General features: G+C 47.4%; 1 protein-coding gene across 1 annotated transcript in view; it reads left to right on the top strand.

Annotated features, from left to right (window-relative positions):
- Window positions 1–17,050, top strand: part of ASCC2 (activating signal cointegrator 1 complex subunit 2) — a 427,823-nt gene that overhangs the window by 306,650 nt on the left and 104,123 nt on the right. The window contains exon 14 of the mRNA XM_078667208.1: window positions 52–171. Coding sequence (XP_078523334.1) covers window positions 52–171 — 120 coding nt within the window. The remainder of the gene's footprint in view (window positions 1–51; window positions 172–17,050) is intronic.

Here is a 17,050-nt window from a genome sequence, read left to right as displayed (position 1 = left end):
CTTCTTTTCTCTAGGGTGATAATTGTAATTCCTCATTCTTGTGTTTTTCAGGCAGGTGAAAGAAGAACCTTCATCCCTCCTTGCCTCTCGGGCCAACATCTTCCAGGACGATGAGTTTGATGTCTTCAGCAGGGACTCCATTGACACATCACGTGTTTGGAAAGGCAGAAGGTGAGTCCCTTGTAACAACTTTGGAGCCTCAATTTCCCAGGGCACTGAATTCATATGTACTGAACCCTCTACTTCTAAGGTAGCAGCTTGAATCTTGCGTCACAGTGGGTTGACATCCATTTATATCTAGTGACGTCTTTATAAAAATGTTCACCTTCTTTGTCTGGTTCACAGATCTTGTTGGGATAGTCTGGCAAGTTCTTAAATGTTCATACTTCTTCAGAGCATGGAAAGGGGCCTTAAGAGGGCTTCTGTAGTCACTCTTTTATTGTGTAACATTCTCATTTCCAAGTAATTGGCATCTCTTTATTTGTTCAATGGAAATGGGTTATGAAGATCTGTAAAAGGGATTTAGGTAATACTAGGAACTTACAATCAAAGTAACATGCATTAGTTAAAAAAATATGATCACCTCCTCACTTTGTGAATACCCCTATTTGCTTGACTGGATGTAGGAAAGTGCCCCTTTTTGCATGGTTGCCCCCCACATTTTGCCTAATGTTGATGTACTTTAACTGAGTGTGCCCTGGGTTCCTGCCAATCAGGCACCCAGGGCCTATGTTTTTTCCCTAAACTGTACTGTTGCAAAACCCAATTGGCAACTCTGGCCACATTTATGTCGCTTGTAAAAGATACCATAGGTACCAAGGGCACTGTGACCAGGGAATGGCCTCTAAGGGCTGCAGCATTTATCGTGCCACCCTCGAGGACCTGTACATACACACATTCTCTCTCTCGCTCTCTCTCCCCCCACTTTCGCTCATTATAAGTGCAGTAATGCCATAAAAAGTATATGGGCTGGGAGTTTGTCATTAGGAACTCAACAGCACCGTGATGGCTTTACTAAAAACTGGGAAGTTTGATACCAAACTTCTCAGCTTATTAAACCCACACTGAAGCCAGTGTAGGATTTAAGGAAAAATGCACTCAGAGGGCATCTTACAGATGCCCCCTGAAAAACCACGTAACTCTAGTATCCTGGCTGAGTGGTTGCTCGCCAGCTGCCACCACCAGACATGTTTCTGGTCCCCTGGGTTGAGAGCCTGCCGCTATTGGGGTCCTGAAACAAAGCAGATCCTGGGTCGAGGTGCCAAGACTCCTCCCCCAGGATGGGCACGGTCCACGAAGGGGAAGCTTCAAAGGCTTGCCGCCTTTGTGAGCTGCACAAGCCATTTGCTGCTCCCAGCAACTGGCCCCCACCAGTTCTGACTACCACTTTGGGCTGGAGTATCTGCGGGAAAACAGATTTAGGAGGAGAGCTGTGCCCACCTTTGCCAACCGCACCCCTCAGGGGCAAACCTAAACCTTGGCTCCTCAGACAAGAAGAGAGAGGAAGAAAGACTGAAGAAGCCATGCTGACGGAAGAAGATGAGGACACCAACTGACTTGGCCCAAGCCATACTGATCTGTCCCAACCTTGACCTGCTCTAGCCAAATCTCAGTGTGTCCTGCAGCCAGCAGCCAGCAGCCCCCAAGAACTCGGAGGATCTGCCCTGCCTTCCCATACCAGGCTTTGTCTCCCATGATTTGCTCACCCACAGACTCTGGCTCTGCCAAATCTGTGAGTCGGCACCACTCTGCACCCGACACCTGAGTATGAGTGGCCCAACACCACGAGGAGGTCCCCCGGCAATCCTGACCTGGGATCTGGTGATCTCTGACCTACCTCAAGTCTCCAACCGATGGCTGCAGCCCCTTTCTGGAGGATCCCCTGACTGCGACCGCAGCCAGTAAGAAGAATCCAACGCCAAAAGACACTCCACTGCACCCGACATCCCACAGCCTTGGGTGGCCCAACCGACCAGTGGTCGCCTCCAGAAGATCTTTGTCCCCCAGCCTGCAGTGATTGTTACAACCCGAGAATCCCCATTGAAAATAACAGGGCACCCGATGCCAAAACAGCACACTGCACATGGCCACCCCAGTGCCGCTGTGGGTGCACCTTGTGTGCTACATTGAATCCCCCTTTGCCCTGAGCCTAAGTGGAGGAGCTTTGCTCCCACAACCCTGTGGCCTGTTTGTGAGCAGCCAGCAACTGGAGGCTCCCTGTCTCTCATTGGAAAACGTTGGGCCTAAGCACTCTGCACCGACCGTCCTGATGCAGCTGAGGGTGTTTTTAGAGTGCATCCTTGACCCTGGGGGAACCCTTGTTCTAACCCTAGAAAACTAACTCCAAACCTAAGGACTTACTGTTAAACCGATAAAAAAGAATTCTCCCATAGGACGGCATTGACTACTTTCTTGTGAACATTGTTTAATTGTGGAGTTGGTTTGGATGAAACCTTAAGAAACTGCATATGAACAAAGCTGATTTACTTTCCTTTTCTCTAGGAAATGTCCCAGTGTGATATCTAGGCATATCAATACGTAGCACCCCCTAACTAGGGGTATGTCCTCCAAGGCTCCAATCTGATCCTTTAAAAAAGGATTTGAAAATTCTTTCTGGTCCATTAAAAAATACACCAGTAATCCAAATTCATCATTCGTTGATCAAATGTATTAATTGTTATATTTTCATAAATTTAAATTCATTCTTGAAGCAGAGCCCTGCTTTCAAACCGGCATACAATATCCAGAATGCATTGCAATTGTATACTTAATCAATCACATTGTGCCGCTCGCAGTCGAAGTGTGTCTAGCCTTGGGATTTTGCCTGTACTTTTGCTGCCCGTGAGGAGAACTGCGTTTGGGAGTGAAGTCCGCCAACAGACCGGGACTGCGAGGCCCACCAGGCTGTGCGCTGAAGATCCTGCACACCTGCCGCCTCTTCCCGTGTCCCCTCCCTTCTAACTGCTCACCTCTTGGCCTTCATAAGACGACTCGCGGCCCCCGCTCCGCGGGAGCCGCTCGCAGTCGAAGTGTGTCTAGCCTTGGGATTTTGCCTGTACTTTTGCTGCCCGTGAGGAGAACTGCGTTTGGGAGTGAAGTCCGCCAACAGACCGGGACTGCGAGGCCCACCAGGCAGTGCGCTGAAGATCCTGCACACCTGCCGCCTCTTCCCGTGTCCCCTCCCCTTCATCCACCCTCCGGCATATAGATTGGAATACTATCGCGTTAGCTGGACGCGTGAGCGGGACAAAGCCCGGACTAAGGGCGGACCCTCTGAGACCCTCAGAGCACCGAAGAGACTGGACTGGGCATATTCCCTGATCTTCCGTTATTTTATCGCCAGTGAAAACGACTCGCAACAGGTTTACTTTGTTTGACTTGTTAAGTCTGCTTGTTATAAAATGTCCTCTGTAACGCCAAACATAGACCAGCCCATGTCAGACAAGCAGGGTGCACTGCTAAATAGAACTCTCGACTACTACTTCACAAAATCTACCCCTGACATTACTAAGGAAATTGCTTTGGCGGAGCGGCGAGCAGATCGCCGCCGTTCCGTGGAAAGCATGAAGAAAAGGTCAGTGTCACTGGTTTCCCTACCCGCTAACTCTACTATCAACATTAATCTAACAGCCAATGAGTCTGTATACATATTGGATAGTCAGTCTTTGGTAGCGAGTGATACCACGCCCATATTAAATAACTCCCCCAATACGGACATGAATGGTCCATCTACAACAACTCTTGTGAGTACTCCAAGTACATTGAATGTACTTGTTTCCGTTCCAGCAAAAACAACTCACAATAGGGCAAAAAAATCCATGTCCCTGCCTAGAACCTATGGCTCTCCGCCGAATAAAAAACGGCGGAAAAGGGGGGACTCGCAGCAACCTAAGCTGAGCTGCTCTGACTTTGGGAAAAAGTCGAACACCATTGCCAATAACCCCAAAAATTTACAAGTAGCCATAGAAGGAACCCATATCACATCTTCATTACTACAAAATTTGCCCACTGATAATGAGGCCAGTATGGACACCAGCGCGGTTGTCAACGCGCCTTACGTGGACCAGGGTCCTGTTACATTGCTTAGTATAGAAAGTCTAATCAAAAACTACTCGGCATCTATTTTAGAGAGGCTGATGGAAGTAGAATGTAGACTGTGTAAAATTGAGCATGCCTTGGGAAGAAAGGATGTTGCAATTAATACTGCACTAAATAATGTATCCACCTTAGTACCAAGCAATGTAACACAAAACATCTCATTACCATCTCAACCCTCCTTAACTGTCCCTACCCCTATTCCATCTCTACACTCAACCACCCCAAAGCCCCCGGGGAACTCAGTGATTATCCAACATATCCCACCCCCCAAACTACCCCAACAAAAAAAACGAGACCAGCTGCCGGCCATTATTGCAAGCAAAACTCCCAATAGCATGGCTAACACACTCCTGGAGAGACCATCAAGGGAGGTGGGGGACACTAGGCATACCTGGGGGAAACATAGAAGGACTCCATTACCAGAACTCCCGCCAAAGGCAGTACCCTATGTGGTAGTCCTAACAGGGGTGCCTGTGTTGGAACAGAATAAGCGGGAGGGCTTCGCACAATTGAAGAACAAGATTATGCATTGGCTGAGTTTATACAGGCCAATTGCAAACCATATTAGTGGCGAAATTGCCCATGTTCGACGTCTCCAATGGCTGGGGGGCAGACCAAAAGACATCGAAGGTGATGTGGTGGTTGTGAATTTTAGGGACCCAAATGCTGTCCAGTTTATATTACATTGGCCGACAGGCAGCTCCAACAATTCCATAATCCCTAGACCACTAACGTATTTCTATCCCAGGTCAGTGGTGTTTCCATCCCAGCATCATCCACCACAGCATATAACTTACCCCCATCCGTCTAGCTATCCCATTGCACAGAATGCTGGGAATAGTCAATATGCACTTTATCCACTGACAATACAGAATGCTAGGAACCTGCAATTTGCACCCTACCCTGTGACAGTCCCAGACCCCATCGGATGGAATTATGTACCAGCCAGAACTTACAATGCCCATAACAGAAGGATGGATCATCTAAAACCATTCACACCACTAGAGACCTCAAATAGATTTGATATTTTTAGTGGCCTAGATGATTGTGATTGATGTTTCTTGTACCGGGGGGGTGAGGAAAGCGGAATAAGGAATCCCATTGTTAAGGGCGTCGTTAATGAACTTGAAGTGTTGGCGAATTCTGGGTCCCCTCTATTGGACAAACCAGTAGTTAGTGATGTAATTACCCTAGGCGAATGTTGTATAGAATCAAATGTATTGGCAATACCCCAAAACAAACTGAGTAAAATGTCATCGTCTGAGGTAACACCCTTGGCAATACAAACTGTGTTTCCCGTTAGTCGTGGAGAAACGCCAAGGGTGCTCCCTGAGACGTCTCTTGTATTCGGGGAGCCTGTAAAACTAGTCTGCTGGAACATAGCTGGAATCACAAAAAACCTGAGGGATCCAGAGTGGACGAGCTTTATTGAATCCTTTGATTTCTGTATGTTGCAGGAAACCTGGGCAGTTGATACACCTCATAGAGTGGGGTATAAGACCTATGGAATTGGCGCGATTCCATCTAGAAGTGGAAGGCCTTCGGGGGGACTTTTGACTTGGGTGAAAGCAAAACTAAGGGTACACATCGAGGTGGCGGACACAAATTCCTTAGATATATTAGCACTAAAAGTTACGACGTGCAAAGAGAAAAAATTATTCTTAATAAACATCTACAATAGGCCTTCACCCTCATCAAGTGAATCAACAACGCTATCTAAACTAGACCGTTTTCTAAGCGGATTGGATTCCAGGGAGGATCTGATCATTCTGGCTGGCGATTTAAATTGTAATTTCGAGCCAGTCTTGGGCCTCAGTGATATCTTTGTTGAGGAAGATCAGGCGAATAAAATCCCTATTTTGGAGAATGTAAAATCGGTAAAATGCTCTACTTTGGTTCTCCAACTGACTAAACTATGTACAGAGTACTGTCTTAGGGCTTGCAATGGACGGTTACCGTCCGACAGTTCGAAGAAACCAACCTTTAGTAGGAACAATTGCAAAAGTAATTTAGACTTCGTGATTGCCTCTATACCTATGTGGTCGCATCTTCTGGACCTCGATGTAATGGAGAGGCTAGAAAGTGATCACTTTCCTTTAAACCTTGCACTAGATGCTTCACTGTTTAACGACATAGTTCAACCCTCCCTAGTAGAGGAAAGCAGTGGTGATAATATCGAGATCCACATTAGTAACAATAGGCGATCACTCAAATGGCCCTTTATATTGGACCACAGTGACATTCTTAGTGAAATTTATACACTTTTTGCTGGGACTTTTGGATCCTATTTAGGTCTAACGCCTGATGAGGAAATTAAAACCCCCTTTTTGTTAATACATCAAAAATTCTTCACTGACCTAAAATTCTTAGTTACAAAAATGCCCAAAAAGAATCAGCAAAAGACACAGAATCTGTCCCATAGTAAGCCCTGGTATGATAGATTCTGTAGAGAGTCCAAAAGGGAACTTATATTGGCGATTAAGTCTAAGTCTCCCTTAGACATCCAAAAAGCAAGGAATAATTACAAGTCCGTCCAAAGGGCTTCAAAAATAGCATGGGAGGAAGATAAATGGGCTGATTTGCTGCTAGCCGCCAAATCGCGTGATAATGTGGCTTTTTGGAGGCTAGTAGCAAATGGGAACCACGTAGGTAGAGTGCCAAGGACGTCTTTCTGGATGAGCAAACTTGGATTAATCACTTCACTAACCTATATAAAAAATATGATGATCCCAACATGGACATGAATGCCCCAAGCTATGAAACATCAACAGATTATCTGGTCTTTACACTAGGGGAAACTGAGCTGGCAATAAGCCAAATAAAATCTGGCAAAGCCCCAGGCCTTAACAAGATTCCGGGGGATCTATACAAGCACGACCTAAAAGTATGGGCACCATATATTAATTACCTGTGCAACAAGCTATCCTGCACTTTAGAATTCCCTGAAAGTTGGAAGGGAGCTGAAATTGTTTTAATTTTTAAAAAAGGAGACCGGATGGATCCCTGTAACTACCAGCCAATCAGTTTAATGGATATCCTTCAGAAAATTTACTCACGACACATTTTATTACGTGTGAGTGATTGTTTGGAGGAAAATACCATTTTAACCAAATACCAAGCTGGGTTTACATCAAAAGTTAGTACAATAGATCAGATCTTTAGATTCTGTTGCCTATACTGGAAATATGTAAAGATTAAAAGGGGTCACTTATATGTTGCCTTTGTTGATTTAAGGGCAGCATTCGATTTAGTGCCTCGCAATCTTTTATGGAAAACCCTGAGTGCAGCAGGGCTGCCAAGCAATCTAGTAGTTCAGATTAAAGAGTTACATGAAGGGAATTTTACTAGAATTCGATGGGGCCCAAACGGTGAATTAACCCAAAAAATCCCCATCGAGCGTGGTGTTCGCCAGGGCTGTGTTCTGGCCCCTACGCTCTTTTCCCTTTTTGTGAACGACATCCCCTCATATCTAGAGGGATGTAATAAAGACTCTCCAAAACTGAACGGTGAAAGGGTAACATCCTTATTATTTGCTGACGACACCATCTTGATTTCCCAAACAAAAAAAGGTCTCCAGGCACTATTGGATACCTTCAGTGAATATTGTAGTAAGAAGGGGCTGGAGATTAATGGGGAAAAAGACCAAATGTATGGCCCTGAATCCGACTAAACCAGATAAAGGCTGTCTAACTTTGAAAGGAGCAAAACTGGAATCGGTGCCCCATTTTTCATATCTAGGGGTGACACTAGATTCCAATTTTACTTGGAGAGCGCAAATGGAAAAATGTAAGTTGACATTTGCCCAGAATGTAAAACCAATTCTCAGGGAACAAAGCCTGAGTACCAGTAAAGCTGTGACACCAGCGATTGAACTTTTTAAATTTAAAGTCCAACCATCAGTGCTATATGGTGCAGAAATTTGGGGTCCTGGGTCCAAAGACACTTTTAGTGTCATGGACAATAACTTCTTGCGAAGTTTGGTTAGGGTTCCGAGAGGCACCCCACTAGTGCCACTGCAACTTGACCTAAATTTTAAAAGAACCGATCACCATGTCTTGATTCGACCTTTAATGCTATGGGTTAGACTATGGCAGGTTCCCGAACTCCAAGACTATAGAGACGGGCTAAAAGAAATCATGGCTCTGGATAGTCTAAAAGCTATCCCATGGTTTAGGCATGTTAAAACTTGGCTCAACAACATAGGTCTGAAACATTTTTGGGAGAACCCTGAGCAACTACCATCTAACCCGAAATTAATCTTAAAAAGGGCTTTTTGGACCTTTATTGCAAATAGAACCATAGATGTTACAAATGGAGGGACTCTAGTATCAAACTTGCTAAGTTTTAAGGACTTGCCTCTTTTTGAGACTTTTATGGATGAAATAGAGCCCACACTTGCCAAAACTCTATTTTTAAAATTTAGATATGGAAATCTTTTAATAAAGACAACTTTGGCACGTTGGGCTAGAAATTCAGGCGCATCATTTATAGCAACTGATGAAATTTGCTCTATGTGCGAACAAAACAAGATAGAAAATGAGCAACATATCCTCTTCTTTTGTCCTGCGTATGCACAGGCCAGAAAAAGATGGATCAAACCAATATGCCTATTGTTAGGCTTGAGGTCATGTACACAGGCCTTGAGAATTTTGACAACTAACTCAATGCAACCAATAACATTTAGTGTTAGCAGATTTTTACACTCTATTTTCTTTCTAAGGAAAAAAATGGGGCATCAACTGTAACTGAGCTCATTCCCGGAAATAGAACTGATTTGCAATTAGTGAGGGGTCCATCCTAGGATTTTAAGACTGTTTGATTGTGCTCCGATTGTCTTCCAACATGAAATGTACTGTTTTAGCTATTGATTTTAATATTTCAAAGTGGAATGTTTCTCTTCCTTTTTTTATCCACTGTAATGTATGTATTGTTCTTTTAAGGCATCAATGCCGAAATAAAGAAAATTTTGATTTGATTTGACATTAATTAATTTTTATTTGGCATGTTTGCTTTCCCAATGCATTTCGGGCATTCCGCCCTTCATCAGGGGATAAGATTTGAAAAGGTCATACGCGTGTATCAAATCACACGGGGGCTAGTGGGCAATCCATTCCACCACAGCCCCCTCTGCAGCAGCCTCCAAACCCTCCTACTTCGACCTTTCAGGGCCACGAAACGCCAGTGGGCGGCAGGATTCGCCATCATCACGTCGGACAGGTGGGTTTTGCAAATAATCCAAAGGGGCTACTCCCTCCCCTACGAGACTACCCCTCCTCCATCCCTACCACCGTCGTACCATTGCATGTCGGAGGATCATCTGGCCCTTCTCCAACAGGAAGTTTTGGCACTCTTGGCCAAGGGAGCCATTGAGCGGGTTCCTGGACACGATGCAGTTTTAGGTTTATTCTCCCGAACCTCGAGTCCAGGATGTTCGGCCTATGATTCCAATCTTTCAACCTCTATCCCGGATTTCGATCAGGATGACCCTCGGGTTGCTGGGTCTGATGGTCTCCTGCATCCTGCTGGTGGACCATGTCAGATTGCATATGCGGGCTGTGCAGTGGGACCTGAAGTTCCAGTGAGCACAACATCAGGGGAATTTGTCCGATTGCGTCCAGATCTTGGAGGGCACTGCACACCAATTGAAGTGGTGGCTTACGAACCAGGATTGGGTCGACGGCAGATCCCTCTCCCTTCCTCAACCATGGGTCAAAGTGGTGATCGATGCATCACTTCTGGGATGGGGCGACCACATGGGGGAGATGGAGATCAGAGACCTCTGGTCTCTGGCGGAGTCCTGACTCCACATCAACCTTCTGGTGCTTCGGGTGATTCATCTTGCACTCAAGACATTCCTTGCCTCTGTCCGTGGAAGAGTAGTGCAGGTGTTCATGGACCGCCATGTGGTACTGCAACAAACAAGCCGGGGTGGGGTCGTGGACTCTATGTCAGAAGGCCCTCCACCTCCGCCTCTGGACATGGATGGAACATCGGGGCATATCCCTGGTGGTTCAACACTCGGCAGGTTCTCTGAACGTCTGGGCGGACGAACTCAGCCGCAGGTGCATGATGGATCACAAATGGCGTCTTCACTCTGAGGTGGTGCAAGGTGTCTTTCAGGAGTGGGGAGAACCTAAGTTAGAGCTATTCGCCACCGAAGAGAATACGCAATGTCAGCAGTTATGCGCGTAGGAATTTCCAAGGTGGCACTCGCTAGACGACGCTTTTCGTCGCGAATGGAGTTGTGGTCTTCTATACGCCTTTCCACCTATACCACTTCTGACTAGAGTGCGGAAGAAGATCAAGCGCGACCGGGCCCAAGTCATTCTTGTGCCTCCAGATTGGGCACGAAGAGTCTGGTATCCCGAGTTGCTCAACATGGCCATCAATCCTCCGATCCAGCTGCCGCTTCGGGAGGATCTTCTGTCGCAGCAGCAGGGGACGGTCCTTTTCCAGAACCTGTCCAGCCTCCAACTCCTTGCATGGAGATTGAGTGGCGGCAGTTGATGTTGTTTGACCTGCCTCCCGAAGTCTGCGATGTTATCTTGGCAGCCAGGCGCCCCTCCACTAAGACGGTATACGCTTGCAGATGGAATACATTTTTGGCGTGGTGCGCAGCAAAGGCTGTGGATCCCCTTTCCTCCCCTCTTTCTGAGATTCTCTTGTTCCTCCTTACTTTGGCCCTGCAGGGCTCTGCTCTGGGCACTCTAAAGGGCTCCCTCTCTGCCATTTCAGCTTTCCTTAAGCTTCCTGATCAGCCTTCTCTTTTCAAGTCCCCTGTTGTAAATAGGTTCCTTAAGGGCATTACTTATATTTTGCCTCCTGTTCCCTTCGTAATGCCTCAGTGGGACTTGAACTTGGTTCTTACCTACCTCATGTGTGCTCCCTTTGAGCCGCTACATAATTGTCCTCTCAGACTTCTCACTTTGAAAACTGCCTTTCTGGTGGCCATCACGTCTGCACGAAGGGTGAGTGAGTTACAAGCGCTTTCTTCCAAGCCTCCCTTGTCTGGCTGTCCATCCGGACAAGGTTGTCCCGAGAACTAGACCCTCCTTTCCTCCCAAGATTGTTACTTCTTTGCACGTTGGCCAAACCATCACTTTGGCCACCTTCTTTCCGCCTCCGCATTCTTCAAAAGAGGAAGAGAGGTTCCACTGTCTGGATCCAAAATATGCGCTTTCCTTCTCCTTGGATCCCACCAAACAATTCCGGGTGGACGACCAGCTCTTTGTTGGTTACGTGGGCTCAAAGAAATGTCGGGCTGTGCACAAGCAAACCATCGCCAGGTGGGTCGTTCTGTGCATCAAAGCCTCCTACTCTTTGGCAAAGAAGTAGCCTCCAGTGGGGCTGCGCGCCCATTCCACCAGGGCGATGGCAGCTACTACTGCTTTTGGACGAGGAGTCCCCCTAAATGACATGTGTCAGGCAGTTACGTGGGCTTCGCTGCACTCGTTCACCAAACACTGCTGCCTAGACAGCCAAGTCCGGAGAGACGGCTTCTTTGGCTGTTCTGTTTTCCAGGACTTTCTGGTGGGAGCTTGGTTCGCAGACCCACCTCCAGGGTTGGTATTGCTGGGGCATCTATTCTAAGGTAAGGAATCTATAACTAACTGTTTCTTTCAGATGAACCTTACCGGTAACTATATATCACCTAGGTTAGTTATAAATTCCTTACAGCCCCACTGTAGGAAAGTGGGTTTCTGTTGCAGTAACACCCCCCCCCCCCCCAGTGGTGAGGGTACAGGTGTATGAACCCTGTACCCCTACAGTACCCAGGTCCATTCCTGGGCACTGTATGTGCAGTGCTGCCATTAAGAGTATATGGTGCTGGGAGTTTGCCATCACGAACTCTACAGCACCATAATGGCTGCACTGAAGACTGGGAAGGTTGGTATCAGACTTCTCAGCACATTAAACCCACACTGATGCTAGTGGGGGATTTAATATAAAATGCACCACAGAGGGCATCTTATTCATGCATTTATTTATTTATTTATTTTATAGTTTTATAGAGCGCGAACCAGACCCGTTTAGGTATCAGAGCGCTTTACAGGATTGAGGGTGGTATACAAAGAGTTAGGAGGGGAGGGAACCAATTGGGTGAAATAGGTAGATACATTGTACAAGAAAAAAAGCATGCAGTCTAAAGTCCCAGATACATTTGGGATTAAAAAAAAAGGTAGTTACATTATAAAAGACGCTTAGAAATGCCCCCTGAGACTCGACCAACTCCCAGTGACCTGACTGAGTGGCTGCCTAGGCTGCCACCACCAGACATGTTTCTGGACCCCTGGGTCGAGAGCTTGCTGCTCTCGGGGGCCGGAAACAATTCACATCCTTGGACGAGGTGCCAAGCCTCCTCTCCCAGGATGGGCAGGGTTCACGAAAGAGAAGCTTCAAAGGCATACCGCCTTTGTGATCCTCCCCAGACCCCTTGCTGTACTCGGCAACTGGTCCCCACTGGTTCTACCCCCCCACTTTGGGTTGGAGTCCCGGCGGGAAAAACAAAGTGTGGAAGAGAGGTGTGCCCACCTCTGCGAACTCCACCCCTAAGGTGGGGGAGGCGAGGTGAAGCACAAGCTCGAGTCCCTGCCATCTTGAGGATGGGGGGATCCAGCCAGCCAGGGACAGGCTCCTGCCCCCCCCCCCTTGGAGAGTGGCATAATAGGGGGTGTACCCACCCCAGGGAAGGGACACATTGGACCCTGACCTTTACCTACCTCTAACGCCCCTAAATGTAGTATTTAGGGGCACCCTGAACCTTCCTTCCTCAGATCCAGCAATGACAATTAAAGAAGGACGAGAAGCCGTGCAAAGCTAACAAGAGGACGACGCCCACTGACTTGGCCACAGCCCTACAGGTCTGTCTCCCCTCGAACCTACTTCTGTGAAATCCCGGCGTGTCCAGCGGCCAGCAACCTCAAAAACCCCGGAGGACCTGCGCTGCATTCATTTCCCAAGCTGTTTCTCCTGTGAACACCGGAGATGTTTGAACTGCAGCTTCTGGTGCCAGCCAGAAACCGCAAATCCAGCACACTCTGCACCCACCCACCCACCAAGCCCGGCCCGTGTTTGAGTGAACAAACACCACAAGGAGGTCCCCCCTGCGATCCTGACCCGAGATCCGGCGACCCCTGACCTGCCTCAAGCCTTCAGACGACACCTGCAGCCTCAATCTAGAGGGCACCCCCTACCAGAGCAGGTAAGAAAATCCGACGTCCAAAGGCACCCCTGCACCCGATGCCCCACGGCCCTGTGTGTCCAATCCAGCGGTACCTAACCATGCAGTGCCTATACATCCCAACTTACCCCTCGACGTGGTGGTCACTCCTAGAAGATCCTTGTCCCCGAGCCTACAGTGTTTCTTTGTACCAGAGAAGTCCCATTGAAATCAACAGGGAACCCAAACTCAAAAGAGCACCCTCCACCCGCTGCTCTAGCGCCGCTGAGGGTGCCCCTTTGGTGCTAACTTGGTCCCCACGTGCCCTGAGCATAACCCTAGGAGCCTTGCTCCCACAACTTGTGGCCTGCTTGCCAGCTGCCACCAACTGGAGTCTCCCTATCCCCCATTGGATAACATTGGGCCTCAAAACTCTGCACCCCGGCCGCCTGAGTGCTGCTGAGGGTGCAACAACAGTGCATCACTGACCCTGGGTGACCCCTGAGGCTGACCCCAGAACCCTAACTCAAAAGACCGATTACTTACATTGAAACCGATAACTCATTTTTCCTCATAGGATAACATTGACACTTTTTCTCCCAAAAAGTTTCTAAGTGTCTACTTTTAAAAACTGCAAATATTCCTTAAAAACCAGCCAAATAACCAAAATGCATTTTCTCAACTGTTTTCAGGAAATGTCCCAGTGCTGAATCCAGGATCCAACACTGAGTAAGAAAAAGTAAAGATAACCTAACTCACCTGCTTAGTGAATTTCCTCCCATAGGATAACATTGGTGATTCTATGTGAAAGTTTGTCAACTTTTGAAATACCATAATATTCCTTAAAAATCGTACCTTTAACCAAAACGCATTTACTCACCTGTTTTCAGGAAATGTCCCGGGACTGAATCAAGGATCCAGTCCTGTGTTGGCCAAAGTAATCTGAAAAGTAACTAACTGCATTTTACTTAAAAAACCCATTCAATTGAATATACTATACCTGCAATGTGTTGCAAACTGCTTTCTTAAAACTGTAACCAAAACCAGGAAAAGTTACACTGCCATTTTGAACTGTGTTCATACAAGTAATTTACTACTGAAAAGTATTTTTATGCTTACCTGCACCAGGCTTGCTTGGTTCTAGAAATAAAACAACAGTATATTTTTTTATACAATACAATTGGCCTATAGTTCAGTTCTTGAGCGTGTGACCATTTGCTGACTGAGTGTGTACATCAAATGCTTTACACTGTCCTCTGATACTTCCCTACTGCTCGACCGAGCTGCAACTTTAGAGAGTAAGGTTCTATCTAACTTTAGCCTCTGCCAAACCTATGGAGACCCTTGGACTCTATACACACTGTACCTCACTTTGGTGCAGTATATATAGATGCAAAACAACAGTTGATGGACAGAATGCAGAACAATGTCATACATTCACCCCAGTACAGAGATCTGGGTCTAAATCCATCGTTTTTTTGCACTCCACACCACCCCAGTTCAGACATGGCTATATGCAAATCAGCCTTGACCCTGTGCCTCATGGGAACAGTCCAGCCCGAACTGCCAAGCCATGTCTTTCCTGGACCGGAATCAAGCATCCTAGGACCGGTTTCTGGCTATCGGCCGTCTTCAGCCAGGATAGCTTGACTCCAGTGGTGTGGAGAGCATGGGACTCACGTCTGAGCATACCCATCCCACTCGGGGTGACAAATGCAAAACAACAGTTGATGGACAGAATGCAGAACAATGTCATACATTCACCCCAGTACAGAGATCTGGGCCTAAATCCATCGGTTTTTTTGCACTCCACACCACCCCAGTTCAGACATGGCCATATGCAAATCAGCCTAGACCCTGTGCCTCATGAAACAGTCCAGCCCGAACTGCCAAGTCTTGTCTTTCCTGGACCGGAATCAAGCATCCTAGGACCGGTTTCTGGCTATCAGCCGTCTTCAGCCAGGATAGCTTGACTCCAGTGGTGTGGAGAGCATGGGACTCACGTCTGAGCATACCCATCCCACTCGGGGTGACAAATGCAAAACAACAGTTGATGGACAGAATGCAGAACAATGTCATACATTCACCCCAGTACAGAGATCTGGGCCTAAATCCATCGTTTTTTTGCACTCCACACCACCCCAGTTCAGACATGGCCATATGCAAATCAGCCTTGACCCTGTGCCTCATGGGAACAGTCCAGCCCGAACTGCCAAGCCATGTCTTTCCTGGACCGGAATCATGCATCCTAGGACCGTTCGGGCTGGACTGTCTTACATGACTCTGCCCTCCTGGCGTGGAAAGTCATGTACAGAACTGATGTCAGCACGCGAGGGCGGCGTCTATGTAGCTACTGCGACCTCATCCCGGCGACCACGACAATGAACGCGGAGTCGACCGACGCCACGTTCTGACGCGCAGGGGTACTGCTGATGAAAACTTTCCGGATCCAGTCTGACGCCTGGGGGTAATTCTGAGGTAAAGAATCTACATCTAACCTATGTTTCTTACAGATATATCATTACCGAAGGTAAGTAACTTGTTTGTACGGAATACAAGCATGGGTGTGGAACCAGTGGTAGGCGAACTGTATGTTTGAGACATATGAGCTGTAGATCATATGCTTTTGCATAGATCGCCATCCAGTGTTGAGTCCGGATGTTTGCACTTTGATTTTCTTCGAAGAAGTCTTTCCAGTTACGAGATAGGTGACTCCTCCTTTCGGTGATAGTGCGCATGGGCATCGACTCCATTGTTAGATAGTTTTTTTTCTGTCATCGGGTATGGATGTTAATTGTTGCGACCTGGTCCGGCACCGTTTCTTCGGGCCCCCTTCGACGTGCAATCCACTACCCATGACGGTATTGTTTATTGACAGCGTTTCCCATCTCCGCGTATCGTTTGCTCTTGAAAACGTTAGATCGTAACATTCTTGGTAGGCAGCCAGGTAGCAGCTGATGGAACGGACTCTATTCAAGTTATACCCAGGGTGTCGTGCTAAGTTCCAGCGCACCGACTTGCACGAAGTGTGCAACCTTTGCCTATACCCGGAACACGACGAGTAAGACAGCGACGTGTGTCAGTCGTTTTGGTCGAAGAAAACCCTACGTGATCGTCAAGCTTGACGTCACGAAATGTACCAACAAAGCGGCTCTGCGCCGGGCCTCCTCGGAGAAGAGTCCGAACAAGAAGAATTGCAAACGCAGGAAGCCGAATTGGAGGTGGAGCACATCTCCGTATACGACACCGACTCCAATGCCGAAGACCTGACACCGGCACAACGGATCGTGATTAGATAGACTTTGTTCCCATACCCTCTCCTTTATAAGAAAAAGGTTCCAGTCCCTCCTCTGCCTTCGGACCAAGGTCGGCACAGAGAAAAGGTCTCAAGCACCCCGCCTTCGGGCTCGGCGCCGAAACATAAACAACAGCCTTCCGGCTCTGGCTCTACCCGTCCCCACACCGGTGCCGACCCGAAACCTTCGGCATAGAAAGCGAAACTCCTTCTGATTTGCATGCTACTGTTGCGTAAACCTAAAGCTTCGGAGCTGAAAACTTCGGAGCCAAAACATTCGACGCCAAAAACAGCATCTAAAGAAACTACTGCAACTAAAGAGCCTCGGATTGAAAATCCACCCGTTCCGAAACAGAAGGAAATCGTGATTCAACCCGAAACTGGTCATATTTATGCCAAACTTCCTGAAAAGAGAAAAATGGGCTTAACAGAGGACTACCACATTCCTTAAATGTGGCCACTAACCCCTCTCCTTACATCTCATCTTCTTCAGCAAT

Source organism: Lissotriton helveticus, chromosome 11 (genome assembly GCF_964261635.1).
Source record: "Lissotriton helveticus chromosome 11, aLisHel1.1, whole genome shotgun sequence".
Taxonomy (NCBI): domain Eukaryota; kingdom Metazoa; phylum Chordata; class Amphibia; order Caudata; family Salamandridae; genus Lissotriton; species Lissotriton helveticus.
This window is presented reverse-complemented; position numbering and strand designations above follow the sequence as displayed.